We start from the raw sequence: 15,808 nt of genomic DNA, 5'->3' as shown, positions 1-15,808 counted from the left end.
AGTTGCCTAATTTGACTGTTTACTACATGTTTACTACTGTAGTTGATAAATGTATAAAGATGCTTATCTCCTCGTCATAAAGATTAAATTTGAATTTTCACTTAACATGAAGTTCGTAGTTCGTAGTTCGCAATGTGCATCATGTGTGGTGCCCTATAGTTTTGTATTGATAATTTTTCTTTCCGCGTTCTCCACAAAACCCGACCAGTAAAAAAAGAGGGAACGTAGTTTATTTATATGACATTGAGAATATAGTAGGCCTACTCGAGAAGGAAACTTTTTTGATTAACTACACTTTATTGAGTAAATAAGGAAGTCTTAAGTTTGCAGAAGTTGTTATCAAAGTGGGTGTTGTTTAACCTTTGAATTATTAATAGTAGGTGCATACCTGAAATCTGAAAATGGGGAGCCATCCAGAACACGTGGAATCTTCAATAAAATCCAAATTTACAGCACTATTTGAGAAAATAAATGAACCGAACTATGTTATGGATAACTACTACTCTGATAACTTGATTAATAAGTTAATTGAAACCAGAAACGGTGAGTTTAATTTTATAACAATATATTTACACCTGTATCCCTGTACGACAGTCATTTGCTGTGGCGGATCCAGATATTGGTTTGGGATTTGGGAAGGATCTGCTACAGGTCATTTTTAGGGTTCCGTACCCAAAGGGTAGAAAACGGGACCCTATTACTACGACTTCGCTGTCCGTCCGTCCGTCCGTCTGTCACCAGGCTGTATGTCATGAACCACTCTGTTGCCGCTATAACAGCAAATACTAAAAATAAAATAAAATAAATATTTAAGGGGGGCTCCCATACAACAAACACGATTTTTTGGCTCTATTTTTTGTTGATGGTGTGGCACCCTCCATGCGCGAGTCCGACTCGCACTTGGCCGGTTTTTTATTTTATTATTATTACTGCCTGTGAACATACTTTGTCAGCTACCTTTAAAATAGGTTTATATTTATAATTAGTGTTGTAACCGTTATGGGCTGTCCCTGCCTTGAAGACTACTTAAAATTTGTGCTCTGTATTGATTTATTGAGCTGTGCATTCAAGTGAATTTGTATTGATTTTCTGTTCCTTACTGTAATAATTTATTCATTCATGTATAATATATACACAATACTGGTGCAAGGTGAAACATTGGAATAGGTAAAAAGAATGAAATAATATTGCAAATACAAATCACTAGACATCATACATAAAATGTTTAAAGTGATATATATTACAATTAGCGATTTTCATAAGTTTTTGTTTCTTTACAGATAACAACTACATTTGTGTACTTTCACTTCTACTGGGTGAACCAATACAGAATTTAGAAAGATATCACATCTCGGTGCAAGTATTCCTCATCAGATTGCTGGCCTTTGTATGTAGCAAAGAGCTGTTCTTTGCCAAATTAATACATCACATCAATGACACGCTAAGGAAAGGATACAATAATCTTGGGTCCCCTACAGTGAACCCGAGCCTCAGTGTTGCATACCTAGAAGTGGCCCTGGCCCTCGTAGAGCATTGCACCAGTCTCGACTGGCTGCTGGACAGTGGCATGTGGAAAGAAATCCTTCATGCCAACGAGTCTAAAACAGTATTTGTAACGAGGCAGAAATATAAGTTTGTATCTAGACTCGTATGGAGATTAAACGGTTTGGAAGATGAAGCAAATTTAAAACAAGTGCTGTCTTTTATACTGAAGCCTCTGATTGAGACGGAAATTGTGGTAACAGAGTCTATAACGACTGACGAGGAGGAGTTATCCGCCAAGCAGTTTGAACCCATGCTTCACATGCTCAATTCTATCATGAATGATTACAAGGAGCTGTCCAGATCATCTCTTGTTATTAACATGCTCCTGACACACTTCAAAGTGGTCAATCAAATGTATGTATTGCTGGATAGATATAGAAAGGATAGCTTAACTTCACAGACTGCTAAACTAGTCTTTCGTTTGATCCTGGCTAAAATTTTTCACACCAAACCAATGACCGACAGCTCTATACACACTGCTGAAGATTTTATCGAAACTAGTGCAGCCTATTTCAATACTGTAAATTTGTTCCTACAAAGGCGGAATGCTATGGCAGTTTTAGACTACTGCTATTCGTGCAATGAAATTTGGAATGCAACATGGGACAAGAAAGTACCAAGAATAAGCACATTAAATGGCAAAAAAGTGGATCTGCAGCACAAAATGTTGTTCTTATGCCTCGTACCTGCTATTTCATATATTACAAGACATGCGGAAAAAAAATGTCAGATGGCGGGGAAACTTCAGGACTATATGATGAAGCTTATTAATGCAAGTTGTGAGCACACCGCCAAGACTGCTTGGGCTCTGTCTAATCTCGTCTTGGAGCTGGACACAGAAACCATTGTCCTGCAGAGTGTGAAAAGGCTGGCCAGTTTGAACAACGCTATGAACAACGAACAAGCTAACTTAATGTTCCAAGGTCTATTCTATGTACTCAAGCAGTTCGACCCCGTGTCGGAAGACCATGAGAAGAAGTGTCCGGAGGCGGCGTTTCAGGAAGACCAGGAAAACCTGTTCCTCTACACATATGCTCTAGAAGCTGTGTTGCTTCTGGTGAAGAACTATGATATAAATTGGCAGGAGAGCTTGGAAATTATTTGTTTGTACAATGTGGTGTTCAATATACTGCAGAAAACAAATTTATCGAGTAAGGTAAGTCTGCATGTGAAATACATTAGTCATTACAATCGAATATTGTAACATTAGAAAAAAGTGACCCTAAATATGTTGATTCACAAAAGCTAGGAGGAATGGAATGAACAAAACTTTCATTGTATGATTGGCACCTGTATCGGTATACAGTCAGAGCCACCATTTATTGGTGAATGTGATACACACATAAATAGATATTTTCCATTTGTGTCAGTTCTTGTGAATCGACTTGTACCGTACCTATTGGTAACACAATTTCCGTCATTTAAATTTGAAATTTGTACCGTACCTATTGGTAACAGAATTTCCGTCATTTAAATTTGAAATTTGATTAATTAAAATAAAATGGAAATTCCAACAACTCAAAAATGACGTACGCCACTTGAAAGGTTATACAAAATATATGAAAACAGCTTCTGCCCACAACTTTTTCTGCGGGGAATAATGATGATGATTGATAAAAAATTTAATAAGGACAGTTTTTAATATTAATAGGGATTGGTAATGGAATAAGCCAAAAATTAGGAAACTTTTATCATAGTAGGATTGAAACAGCTCTTGATTCTAAGTAGTAATAACAAAAAAAGTACAACAATGTTTTTTTTTACAGTGCAAATATGGTAGACTAATGCTTTGGTTTCCTCCGATAGCGGTACCGTCATATAGCGGCCGTCTCCATACAAATACTATGACATCCATATTTAGCCGTATTATTTAGTATGGAGACGGCCGCTATATGACGGCACCGCTATCCTAGGAAAACCGATCTTAACATCTCCTGGGTATGACTTGCATGAATCATTTTAATGTGTAAGTACAGCCTGACCAGGAATATATGATCACGCGCCATTTTGCGGAATTTCACTGAAACTAATGTTTTCATACTATACCGAACTGTCACCCTGTCACATGAGAATAACAGCGCCCTCTTGACAGTCATCATATAATTACTGGTTAGGCTTTACACAAGTTGTGCGAGGTTTTCGTTTAAACCAAAAATAATATTTAAAAATACTGCAAAGTAGAGCCGACTATATTGTCTAAGCAACAAGGTTCAAATTACAACAGCCAGCCACTCAGTACTATCGTTATCTCAGATTAGTGGTTAGTCCAAACATACAAAATTATGAGAAGTTTTCAAAATTTGAGCATGTGGAAATTTTGCAATTTCGGAAACTTACATCAGTATACAACATTATCATCTAAAGCCTGACCAGGAATATATGATCACGCGCCATGTTGCGGAATTTCACTGGAACTAATTTTTTCATACTATACTGAACTGTCACCCTATACATGAGAATAACAGCGCCCTCTTGACAATGATCATATTCATATTATCATATTACTGGTCAGGCTTTAGGATGACGTCAAAGAGCCGACCTTGCATGATACATTGATAATATATATCTAATCAAGGGGAATTGATAACTACTTATTATGTTAGCAAGCGGCACACCCAAACGCGTGCACGCTACGAGTTTGATCAGTAAAACATCTCTGTGTTGTCAGTTGGTGAATAAATTGAGATCTTACGTGATTGTGATAAAGTCTACATTTCAAATGCTACTATCAACATGAAGTTTGTGTGACCTTGAAAACTTAAATGTGCTTTAACTTCAACTTGTTGTGATTTGTGATCCAAGTTGGACGTAGTAGGTAGTAGCCGTAGTAGGTAGACGTACTAACCGTTTAATTATATATATAAAAAACTTAGTAGTAGTAGTAGTACACTTAGGAGTATTGTCAGTGTGTTGGTAACTTGGTACGAATACCTAAAGTAATAGAATAATTAATATTGTGATTAACATTCATTGGAAGTTATGATTTTAATTATACAGTGGTGGATCCAAAGATAATTCAGGAATACTTAAAGATAATTGAAGTGAAGTGATCATGGGCAATCTATCAAAATCTGTGGAAAGTGTAATTAAAACGAAGTTTAAATCATTATTCGAAAAAATAAATGAACCAAATTATGTGATAGATAACTTTTACTCCGATAATTTAATTAATAAACTGCTGGAGAATAAGCCAGGTAAGTATTTTATTAATTTTAAGTATTTGTTTATTACTAAAATAATTAACTAATGAGTAGCGAGTTATTGTTTCACACGGCTGTTTTCTTTGCAGAACTCAATGTTACTTGTAGTGTAAGAATCCTACTCGAGGAACCCATACGAAACCTGGAACGGTACCACGTCTCGGTGCGGGTCTTCCTCGTCAGACTCCTGGCTTTGGTCGTCAGGGAAGAACTATGTTTCGCGAAAGTTATACATAACATTAACGAACCCTTAGCCAAAGCTTATCAAGCCCTTGAATCCCCCACAATGACCCCTAGTCTTCGTGTGGCCTACCTAGAAGTCGCACTTGCTATAATAGAGCATAATACCGGCTTCTATTGGCTCCTTGAGATTGCCATGTGGAAACAAATCCTTAGCATTAACGACCAGTCCAATACAGTATTCGTCACAAGACTCAAGTACAAGTTTGTGTCCAAACTTGTTTGGAGATTGAACGCCTTGGAAGACGACGATAACGTTAGGCAGGTGCTGAATTTTATCTTGAAACCCTTGGTCGAAACAGATATCGAGGTAACCGAGTCTCTGAGACCTGACGAGGAGGAAGAAGCGTCCAAGTGGCTCGAACCGATGCTCCTCATGCTGGTATCCATAACTAACGAGCATAGCGAGCTCATCAAGTCATCCCTGGTCATCAATGCACTGCTGAACCACTTCAGACTGGCTAACCACCTCTGTGTGCTTTTAGATAGATTCCGAAAAAACAGCCTGACCTCACTCCTAGCAAAACTAATTTTCCGCATATACCTCGCTAAAACTTTACATAACAAGCCGTTGACTGACGACACGGTGTACCGAAGTGAAGATTTCGTGGACACCACGGCATCATATTTCAATACCATACATTACTTTACAATCAGGCGTAACGCTATGATGGTGCTCGACTTTTGCTATTCGTGCAATGAATATTGGAATGGATTGTGGCGCGACAGGAAGCCAGAAACGATTATAATGGATGGTAAGAAGGAGAACTTGCAGAACAAGGCGTTGTTTATGTGCCTCGTGCCGCCGATCTGCTACGTGACCAGGCACTGGCCGAAGACGGTGCGGCAAGGCGAGGGGTGTATCCAGGATTATATAATGAAGCTTATAAATGCAAGTTGCGAGCACACCGCTAAGGCGGCTACCTTACTATCCGATCTCATCTTGGAGTCGGACGCAGAAGCTATAGCCCTGCAGTCTGTCAAGCGACTGCCTAGTTTAAATAACTCCATGAACAATGAACAGGCTAATCTAATTTTCCAAGGGCTCTTTTACGTACTCAAACATCTAGACCCTGACCCGGAACACTTTGAATACCGCTTACCGCCTTCGGAGGTCAAATTACAACAAGACCAGGAAAACTTGTTCGTATACTCGTATGTCATAGAAGCTATCCTAAATTTGATAAAAGAATTTCATATAAACTGGCACGCGAGCTTGGAAGTCATTTGTTTGTACACTGTCGTGTATCGTATAATGACGAGACCGAATTTACCCTACAAGGTAAGCAAAAGGCATACGACAATTCGTAATAAATTCAGCAGGTAGCAACGTAAATACTGCTGTGATACTTGCACGCGAAGCATGAAGCTGCAAGTAAAGCTACTTGCACCGGTCACTTGGTGGCTCGTGTGGTCGTTGTTGTGATACAGTTACTTACGAAGCTTGCGCATGCCGAAGTGTAGGCGCCCTTGCATGCAAGTCGCTAGAATAATTAATACAGTTTTTTACACAATACATATATCTGCGCATGTTGTGTCTCCATATGCGCAAGCTACTTGCATCCTACGCAAGTGCCATGCCATTGAGCGAGTCGATCGGCTAACTATCGTCCTGTGATCACGGTACTTGTAACATAGTATTAAAAATAAAAAAATAATGATGATGTTAAATTAGTTATTTCATTCGCTTATTTCAACAAGTAATGCTAGAATTAAACTATTATGATATTATGTAAATTAATGAATAGGTCGTGCTAGTAGGACCAACTTCTCGTGTTAGTAAATAGTTATGCCCAGTTTTAGTTACTAATCCTTAGAGGAAGGAGAGTGTACCTCTTATATCCCTACTAAACTAATATTATAATTATCATTACACGCAGACGAAGTCGCGGACAGAAGCTACTTACTTATATTTGTACGACACACTTGCCACTTGCGAGTACGTATCTCTTGCCTCACTTAGGGCCGGTGGCACCAAACCATCTGTCATACTGCTGTCATATAGTTAAAACGTTTGCTAAATTTTATTGTATGACAAGTTGCTGAGTGCAAGACGTTGATCAGTCTGCTAAATGTGGTTTGTGCAACTGGCCCTTGCATTTTTTACCTGGACGTAAAATATGCCACTACATAATATTCCCAATCTGTTTACAGTTCATAGTAACGGCCCTAAACGTAATAACGGTGACAGTGTGCAAGTTCCTGCCCCCCAACCTGTCACTACTTATGGAGTCGAAGCCCGGCTCGGCCATGCACGACCTCGGCCGTCTCATCTACATGAAGATGCACGACTTGCACTGGGAGGTGCGAGACTCAGCGCTCGAGCTCCTACTCGTGGTCACCGAGATCTCTTACGTCAGTGAGTACAGCTACTATACAATACACCGCACGACCTCGGCCGTCTCATCTATATGAAGATGCACGACTTGCACTGGGAGGTGCGAGACTCAGCGCTCGAGCTCCTACTCGTGGTCACCGAGATCTCTTACGTCAGTGAGTACAGCTACTATACAATACACCTGCACGACCTCGGCCGTCTCATCTATATGAAGATGCACGACTTGCACTGGGAGGTGCGAGACTCAGCGCTCGAGCTCCTACTCGTGGTCACCGAGATCTCTTACGTCAGTGAGTACAGCTACTATACAATACACCTGCACGACCTCGGCCGTCTCATCTATATGAAGATGCACGACTTACACTGGGAGGTGCGAGACTCAGCGCTCGAGCTTCTACTCGTGGTCACCGAGATCTCTTACGTCAGTGAGTACACCTACTATAGAATACACATGCACGACCTCGGCCGTCTCATCTATATAAAGATGCACGACTTACACTGGAGGTGCGAGATTCAGCGCTCGAGCTCCTACTCGTGGTCATCGAGATCTCTTACGTCAGTGAGTACACCTACTATAGAATACACCTGCACGACCTTGGCCGTCTCATCTACATGAAGATGCACGACTTACACTGGGAGGTGCGAGATTCAGCGCTCGAGCTTCTACTCGTGGTCACCGAGATCTCTTACGTCAGTGAGTACACCTACTATACAATACACCTGCACGACCTCGGGCGTCTCATCTACATGAAGATGCACGACTTGCACTAGGAGGTGCGAGATTCAGCGCTGTATGTGGCTGTGGAGTGGGTCTCTGCCTTTCATGCCATTACGTCAAACAAACGATATCTCAGATGCCTGTAATTTTACTGTAATACACACTGGCAAGCGAACTTTGTCAGTAGATAAAGACAAACAAAATTTTAACTAGCAAGCAATTAGGTGGCATACGGAAGTTGTTTCATTATTTAGTAATCACAAGTATTTATCTATAAATAAATTATATAAGTACATATACACATGTCTAGATACCACAATCTAAATTACTTAATGATAAGATAAGACTTATTAATTGGATACAATTCTGAGCTATAAGTAAATGTTGCAAAGTTCCACGGGCGGCGGTAATAGCTTACCATCAGGCGATTCGTCTGCTCGTTAGCCACCTATGTCATAAAAACCGGCCAAGTGCGAGTCGGACTCGCGCACGGAGGGTTCCGCACCATCAACAAAAAATAGAGCAAAACAAGCAAAAAAACGGTCACCCATCCAAGTACTGACCCCGCCCGACGTTGTTTAACTTCGGACAAAAATCACGTTTGTTGTATGGGAGCCCCACTTAAATCTTTATTTTATTCTGTTTTTAGTATTTGTTGTTATAGCGGCAACAGAAATACATCATCTGTGAAAATTTCAACTGTGTAGCTATCACGGTTCGTGAGATACAGCCTGGTGACAGACGGACGGACGGACGGACAGCGGAGTCTTAATAATAGAGTCCCGTTTTTACCCTTTGGGTACGGAACCCTAAAAAAGTATGAATACATTCAGATATACAGGGTGGATTTTCTTTTTGGGTCAGTGAGGGCAGCTACCAGATCCCGTGCTGCTACGAGAAAACGGTCTTGAAGACCTTCCTTCGATTTTAAAGTAATGAAGATTGGCTTTTACAGATTTTGAAAAAACATACAGGATGCGAGAAAAAGGTCATCTTTGACAAACTTTTTTTTTTGATGCCAATCGATCCCATTCCTATTGAGGATAAAAAGCTTGTATGGAACCAAAAAAAACCGGCCAAGTGCGAGTCGGACTCGCGCACGGAGGGTTCCGCACCATCAACAAAAAATAGAACAAAACAAGCAAAAAAAAAACGGTCACCCATCCAAGTACTGACCCCGCCCGACGTTGCTTAACTTCGGTCAACGTTTGTTGTATGGGAGCCCCACTTAAATCTTTATTTTATTCTGTTTTTAGTATTTGTTGTTATAGCGGCAACAGAAATACATCATCTGTGAAAATTTCAACTGTCTAGCTATCGCGGTTCATGAGATACAGCCTGGTGACAGACAGACGGACGGACGGACAGCGGAGTCTTAGTAATAGGGTCCCGTTTTTACCCTTTGGGTACGGAACCCTAAAAAAAAGCGGCCAAGGTGCTCACAAATCTCTGAACACGCCTCTATTGTCAAGGCGTTAGAGTGCGTGTTCGGATATTTTTGAGCACCTCGGTCACTCCGGTCGATCCGAAAAAAGCATGGACGACGAGAATACAATTTTATCTTTTTTTTTAGAATATTTAGCCATGCCATCAATTACTTTTTTATAACTCGGATACTAAAATGACAGTTTGATTGGCCAATTTACCACTTCATCCGTTTTTTTGTATACCAATTTTGTAGGTACTGAAATAATAGATCGGTTCGACAGATCCAGACAATTTGTCTGGGATATAATTGATATAAAAGTGGTTTAAAGTTGGTCTATAATCTATATAATTCTAACCGACTGTTATGAGAGTTGAATGACTGTGAATATTTAATAATTCGAACTTAGCTCCAACTCACACCTCCAACTTACAGTCGAACCAACCAAGTCCAACTTGCATACTTATAGTCTTCTTTCGTTTCCAGAATTCCCGCCATTCCAAAAGCAGATAATCGAGAACGAACTAATCGTAGTGGCTACAGCAGTAGCGCTCAACGACCACGAGTTCTACGTGCGCGCGTCCGCGCTGCGCTGCCTCGGCGCCGCCTGCAAGGTGTCCGCCGTGTGGGAGCAGCTCAAGAACAAACACCCAGACATACAGGTACCTACAGACACAAACACGCATACACCAGCCAGTCGTGTCACAGATAGAGAACGAGCTAATCAGTAGCGCTCAACGACCATGAGTTCTACGTGCGCGCGTCCGCGCTGCGCTGCCTACAGAGTACAGAAACAGAGAGCCAGTTGTGTCACAAATACAGGTTGTAGCAGCTAAAGCAGTAGCGCTGAACGACCACGAGTGTTAAGTGCAGCAGCCTCACCCAAGTCATAGGTATAAAACGACCTGTAGGTAACTAACTACCAAGACCAGTTACTAGAAAAATAATTGTGTCTTTAGTAAGACAACAGCATCTAGATATATCTACAGTCTTTTATAAAAAGAACAATTGCTAATACATTTTTGTATAAACATTATATTTCCAGGATTCCCTGCTGAACATTCTCCGCAACAACCAAGAAGGCATAGTACGCAAGGAAGCATGCAACGTCCTCTGCGAGATGTACATCAACCTGAAGCTGTGCCCCGACTTCAAGCAGGCCCTGTACGAGCAGATGGTCTCTTCCGCCGTCAGCGATTTCCACTGGGAGGTGCAGCTCACCGCCCTCAAGTTCTGGAGGATCGTCATCCACAACAACCTCTGCGAGCAAGGCATGCTCGACGGCACCTTTCCACCGGTCACCTTCTCCAAAGAATCCAGAAAAATCGTCACCCTCAACAAGGCAGAAATACAGAAGAGACTCTTAAAAATCCTAGATGAACTCGCCGCAAAAGGATGTCTAACTGTCTTATCCAAACTTTTACATGAGGACACCGAAGTCGAAATAATGGACGCCAATTTAGCGATCGCTCTGAACCTTCTGGATATCCTAAAGCGGTACGACGTACCCGAATGTGTGAAGCGCGTCGAAGGCGACCCGCGGACCATGCAGGAGTACTACGCCGAGACCAAAGAAGATGCAATGGACCAGGAAGACGTTGTCATCAAAACGGAAGAGGCTCAGTCGGATAACGTTATAGAGGGCATTATAAACGCTGATGACATGAACCTGCTCGCGCACATATATGAACGGCATATGAAGTTACAGAATGACAAACCCGAACTGCAGCCCAAACCGATGATCAAGTTATTACGGTATGTGAAACCTTATTTGTTTGTGAATCAATTGATGAGCAAAGATTTCAAGGCGGTTATAGAGTACAAGAAACAGTGGAGAAATGGGATACACAGCGTGGAGTCGCTGTTAGACGACGTGTTAGGCATTTACGAGGTTGGCAACGATGTCAACGATTTGGATTGCTATTGAGATTATGTTTTGTTATCTAAGTATACTTTTAGTGTAAGTTTACATTCCGTAAGGAGTGTTGGTTATAAATAAAATGTAGGTAATACATTAAAACATATTTTTATTGATCTTTTGTTCTTAATCATATCTTTCCCTGCATCTATCCACTTACATGCCTAGACAAATTATAAAACAGAGCTTCTTCAAATTAACAAGCAATTTCGTAAAAAAATGTACATTAGTAAGGTCCAGCAGATAATTTTTGACACAACCTTCATCAGCCACACACTATTAGGTACTTATAAGTATCCATATCAGAAGCAAGTCCATATCTTTTCTCTAAAGCTAAACATCATAACGCCACCAATTCATCTATCAACGTTCCTATGTCAACCTTCGACGGCCGCCTTTTCGCCGCGTCTCTTACTTTATCTATAAAATCACTCGGCTCAATAATCTCTATGGGGCTCGTATCGCTTGTAGAACTACCTGTACTTAAACACTCAAAAATTTCCGAAATGAGATCACTAACCTCCTCTGTATTGTTGGTACTCCTTGCCTTTTTGGCTTGAACTTCGTCGTTATCAGTCGGAGGAGTATGACTAATAGCACTATTCACAACGCTTGGAACACTACAAAATTTATAATGATCTAAAGCTTCTACTAGTCTCTTAGTGATTTTATAAGCTTTCTCCATCACTTCACTATTGCTTGAATTCAAACATTTAACCATTACAGCCAAGCAGCCTGTTTTTGACAGATTGTCCAAGCTGATTTCTAGTTGTTTATGTATTTCTTTGTCGTTCAAAACTATGATCTTCCTCTTTTCCTTGCAAAAGGTGACGGAGGGGAATCTGCCGTCGATCATTCCTCTGTCTGTGAACTGTTTCTTCATCATTTGCGTCCAGAAATTCAGGGCCGCTATTTGAACAGGCCAGTGCGGGTCGTCTGTGGCCGCTGTGACCATGGCCTTGGAGACGCGGGTTGTGAAGGCCTGGTTAACCTTACGGTTGATGTAGATGTGCGTCAGTACATTAGCTGCCTCTTTACGCACTTCCCCTTCGGAGTTATATTGCATGATGCTCACCAGTTGCTCCTGAAACATTGAAAGTAAGAAGTAAGTTATTAAGATCACGGATTTATTGGTTTGGTTTTCCCTATATCTCTGACTTTGCGATTTATTGCCGTATGTTATCACGGGTTTCGGGAGCTAGGAAGGGTCTCTTGGATTATCAGAGAAATGGATTAATTATTATATGCAGTCATGCATAAACTTACATATAGATTCTGGCAGTGGTCGAGCATCTCGGTCCACAGGTCCTCGCAGCTCGCGGCGGCTACGAGGCAGCGAAGCGCCGCGGCCTGAGCGCGCGGGTCGGGGTCGTAGACCGCGCAGTGCGCAGCCCCGCACAGGAGCCCGTGCGCAGATATCACGGCTCGCAGCGGCATGAACTCTGCCATTCAAAAGATTTTTTTATTTTCAATTTTAAAAACACCTAAAGGAGTGTTTGTATCTTTAATTAGAAAGTGTCATCTGCGTAAACGCCCCGTTAGAATACTTATGGGTGGGTAAATAATTATCGGCTTGCGATCAACAACCTACTTAGAAAGCACTGATAAAACTGTAGGTACTGACTGACATAAGCCACCTCCAAAAAGCTCAGAATGAGCTGTAACGCGGCGAGTCGAGCTTCGCTTTCAGGCCGCTGCAGCACTTGCCGCGCCGCGCTCGCCGCTTCGCTCAGCGAGCCGCCGCGCTGCGGCCCCATCAGCAGCGCGAGCTCGGGCGAGAGCAGCTTGCACACGCACGTCGTCACCAGCTCCAGCGCTTGCACCAGCAGCTGGAAACATAAGCATAAGACTTTACAGATGTCGTCTTTATCGAGACAAAAACCCTCTGCATTAAATACTTATTACTCTTAATATTGTCTTCGGTTGGTTCGGGATAGTTACTCATGAAATAAAACTACGTCGTTCGACGACGGGATGTAGTAAGTATAAATTCAATACATGCGATATAATCCGGTTTAATAGTTTTCTTATTAGACATGGCCTGGGATAATCTTACACTAATCGAGCTAGGCCGGCCCACAGTAATTTTGGTAAGTAGTAGAAACCTAAAGTAATTAAGTAGTAAGTGGGTAGTAACGTAAGCTTCAAGTCAAATTCTTGACCCTTACTTCGACCGGCAAGATGTTCTGCTTTATCAGATTCATGAGCGCCGCTTGCAGCTCCACGATCTCCAGGCTCTCGTGCCAGTTGATCTCATGCTCGTCTAGAAGCATAGCGATGGCGTCAAGGATGAGCGCGAGGAAGCGGACGTCGTCGGGCGTGCGCAGCGGGTTGCCCAGCAGCACCAGGTCCGAACCGTCCGACAGCACGAACTCGCTCAGCGTATAAAACAGCGTCTGAAACACCACGCACGCCTGCTGCTGGCTCAGCAGCCTTTTCAACCGGAGGAGCTCCCGTAACGAGTGGGTGCACGCCAAAGTTAAATTGTTACCAGTCGATTCTGTTATTAAATCCCTGAAATCATAACCCGTGCTCACCATGTCGTACGGAATTGTCCTAGCCACGTCGCTGTGGAATATTTCGGTTGCATCCTCCATCTTAAGGTCGCGGACTAACCTTTTGCCATACTTTTGCCTCAGATATAAAGGCATTAACATTAGAAGTAGGAAATGATTTTGTAAAATGAACTTCTTGCCAAATTTTTCGAACGCTACCTGCGCCACGACCAGTTCCACTTTGTGCCAGAAGGTGTGGCACTGGCAGAGGAACTCGAGGACGGTCGCGAAAGACCCCTTCTTGATCAATGTGCACATTATTTTGTTGATGGCTTCGTGGAGTTCTTGGTTTACTCGGGTCTCGGAGTCGGGCTGGAGCGACGCGACCTGACGGCTCTCGGCGTAGTAGTAGCGCAGTGTAGCCTCGGCCAGCAGGCGCGCTAACTCGGGCTCCCGCGAATTCTCCAGGGCTGTGGTCAGTTTACTCTCTATGGAAAACACTTCTGCCAGCATCGACACTACATTATTAGGCACCGCCAAATACTCCACTTCTCCTAATATGTGCACTAACGCCTGCAGGGACGGTAATAGAAACTCGGATAAAACCATGAAGCTTTCCGCTTCTATTATCGGACTAGACAAAGAGCATTCCAACAGAGGTTTTACAATGTATTTTAGGACTTCTAATAATGCCTCTTCTTCTTCATATTCGCTCAATTTCCATATTAATTTCGTGATAAATTCATACAAGACTACTGCCGCTTCAGGTGGCGGTCTGTATTGTGTGAGAGAGGTCAAGACACGCTGGTAGATTTTATTTTCAACGACGTACTTGACCCCGGAGTAATGAGCGACCAATGCCATTGACTGCTGGGCTTTAGCCACCCTCAGATCGGTGGGGGTGTCAGCAGATGCACGCTCTGCATGGCTGCGGTCCACGAGCAACTCAAATCCCTGCATCTGCACGAATCGGTTGAAGAGCACCTCGTTGCTTAGTACGATGCTCACGAGCTCCGAGAAAAATATCTTCACCGATGTGGATGCCAACTCTCTATTTTTTATTGCATAAACAAGCAAATTTGCGAAGAACGGGGTTTCTAAAATCTTCGCAACGCCTGAAAGAAATCAGAGGGCAATAGGTAAAATATACTATTTTATAGTTGACGCTAGGTTAGTTAATAGTTCTCGGTCCACCTTGTAACTACTAATAAGCTCGTGATATATGCTAATGAGTAGGTAATGATATAATGATTAGTTTAAAATCAAGTTTTTGTTTATGATTCTCTGAATAGAGAAGGGCTATATAAATAAAATAGATAGGTAAGATGTCCTTGGATGAAAATGTTGATAAACACGTCTTACACGTCATGTTATTTAATTTGTTCCGATTATATGTTATTTTAAGCGCTAAATTGCGCTATTAACCTAGGGTTAGCACTTAATTAAGTCTAGCAGTAGCAGTTAACTTACATTTGTCTTGGCTGCCATCCAGGTATTTAAGCAAGTCCTCAGAATGTTTAGCACTTAGTTCGAACTTGTTATTCAAAAGCTTATCAAACAACGCTTTAAACTTTCTTTTGTACTCATTGGACTCCATAGTTACACACGATGACCAGTCACATGTGAGTTCATAACTTGTTTTGACTGTTTTGGATAGGGCAGCTGATAGCGCAATCACGTTAGGTAGGTACATACAATACGTGTGACGCGCCTACCGGCTGAGCGTGCGCTGGCCAACTAAAAACTATGAAACACGAACGCCTGGTGAATGACTACAGAAACATAGATAACCGCGAATTAACATAGAGCCGTGGTAGATAGTAGCATTTTTATCTTAATTCAAGGAAGTAGCATTTTTTAAAGTTTTTATTACAATAATGATGTCAAGGCGTGTAGTACTTGTACGTAAAGTTGTTGAATATGAGAAA

At 41.9% G+C, this 15,808-nt stretch overlaps 2 protein-coding genes across 2 annotated transcripts; one reads left to right on the top strand and one right to left on the bottom strand.

Moving 5' to 3' along the window:
* The first annotated feature begins 386 nt into the window (after positions 1-386).
* On the top strand, positions 387-11,463 carry LOC134651179 (uncharacterized). Its single transcript, XM_063506218.1, has 5 exons — positions 387-543; positions 1,281-2,701; positions 7,140-7,344; positions 9,954-10,129; positions 10,513-11,463. Exons 1-5 carry the CDS (start codon positions 402-404, stop codon positions 11,392-11,394), a joined length of 2,826 nt encoding a protein of 941 aa, XP_063362288.1. The 5' UTR covers positions 387-401; the 3' UTR covers positions 11,395-11,463.
* Positions 11,464-11,725: 262 nt separating this feature from the next.
* Positions 11,726-15,490, bottom strand: LOC134650856 (uncharacterized). The gene is made up of 5 exons (XM_063505789.1): positions 15,351-15,490; positions 13,554-14,995; positions 13,010-13,214; positions 12,652-12,827; positions 11,726-12,469 (listed from the first exon to the last, which is right to left on the bottom strand). The coding sequence occupies exons 1-5, from the start codon at positions 15,475-15,477 to the stop codon at positions 11,726-11,728; spliced, it is 2,694 nt and encodes an 897-aa protein (XP_063361859.1). The 5' UTR covers positions 15,478-15,490.
* Positions 15,491-15,808: the final 318 nt, after the last annotated feature.

This window comes from Cydia amplana, chromosome 9 (assembly GCF_948474715.1).
Source record: "Cydia amplana chromosome 9, ilCydAmpl1.1, whole genome shotgun sequence".
In the NCBI taxonomy this organism is placed as follows: domain Eukaryota; kingdom Metazoa; phylum Arthropoda; class Insecta; order Lepidoptera; family Tortricidae; genus Cydia; species Cydia amplana.
The sequence above is the reverse complement of the archived record's forward strand: the minus strand, read 5'-3'. Positions and strand labels throughout refer to the sequence as shown.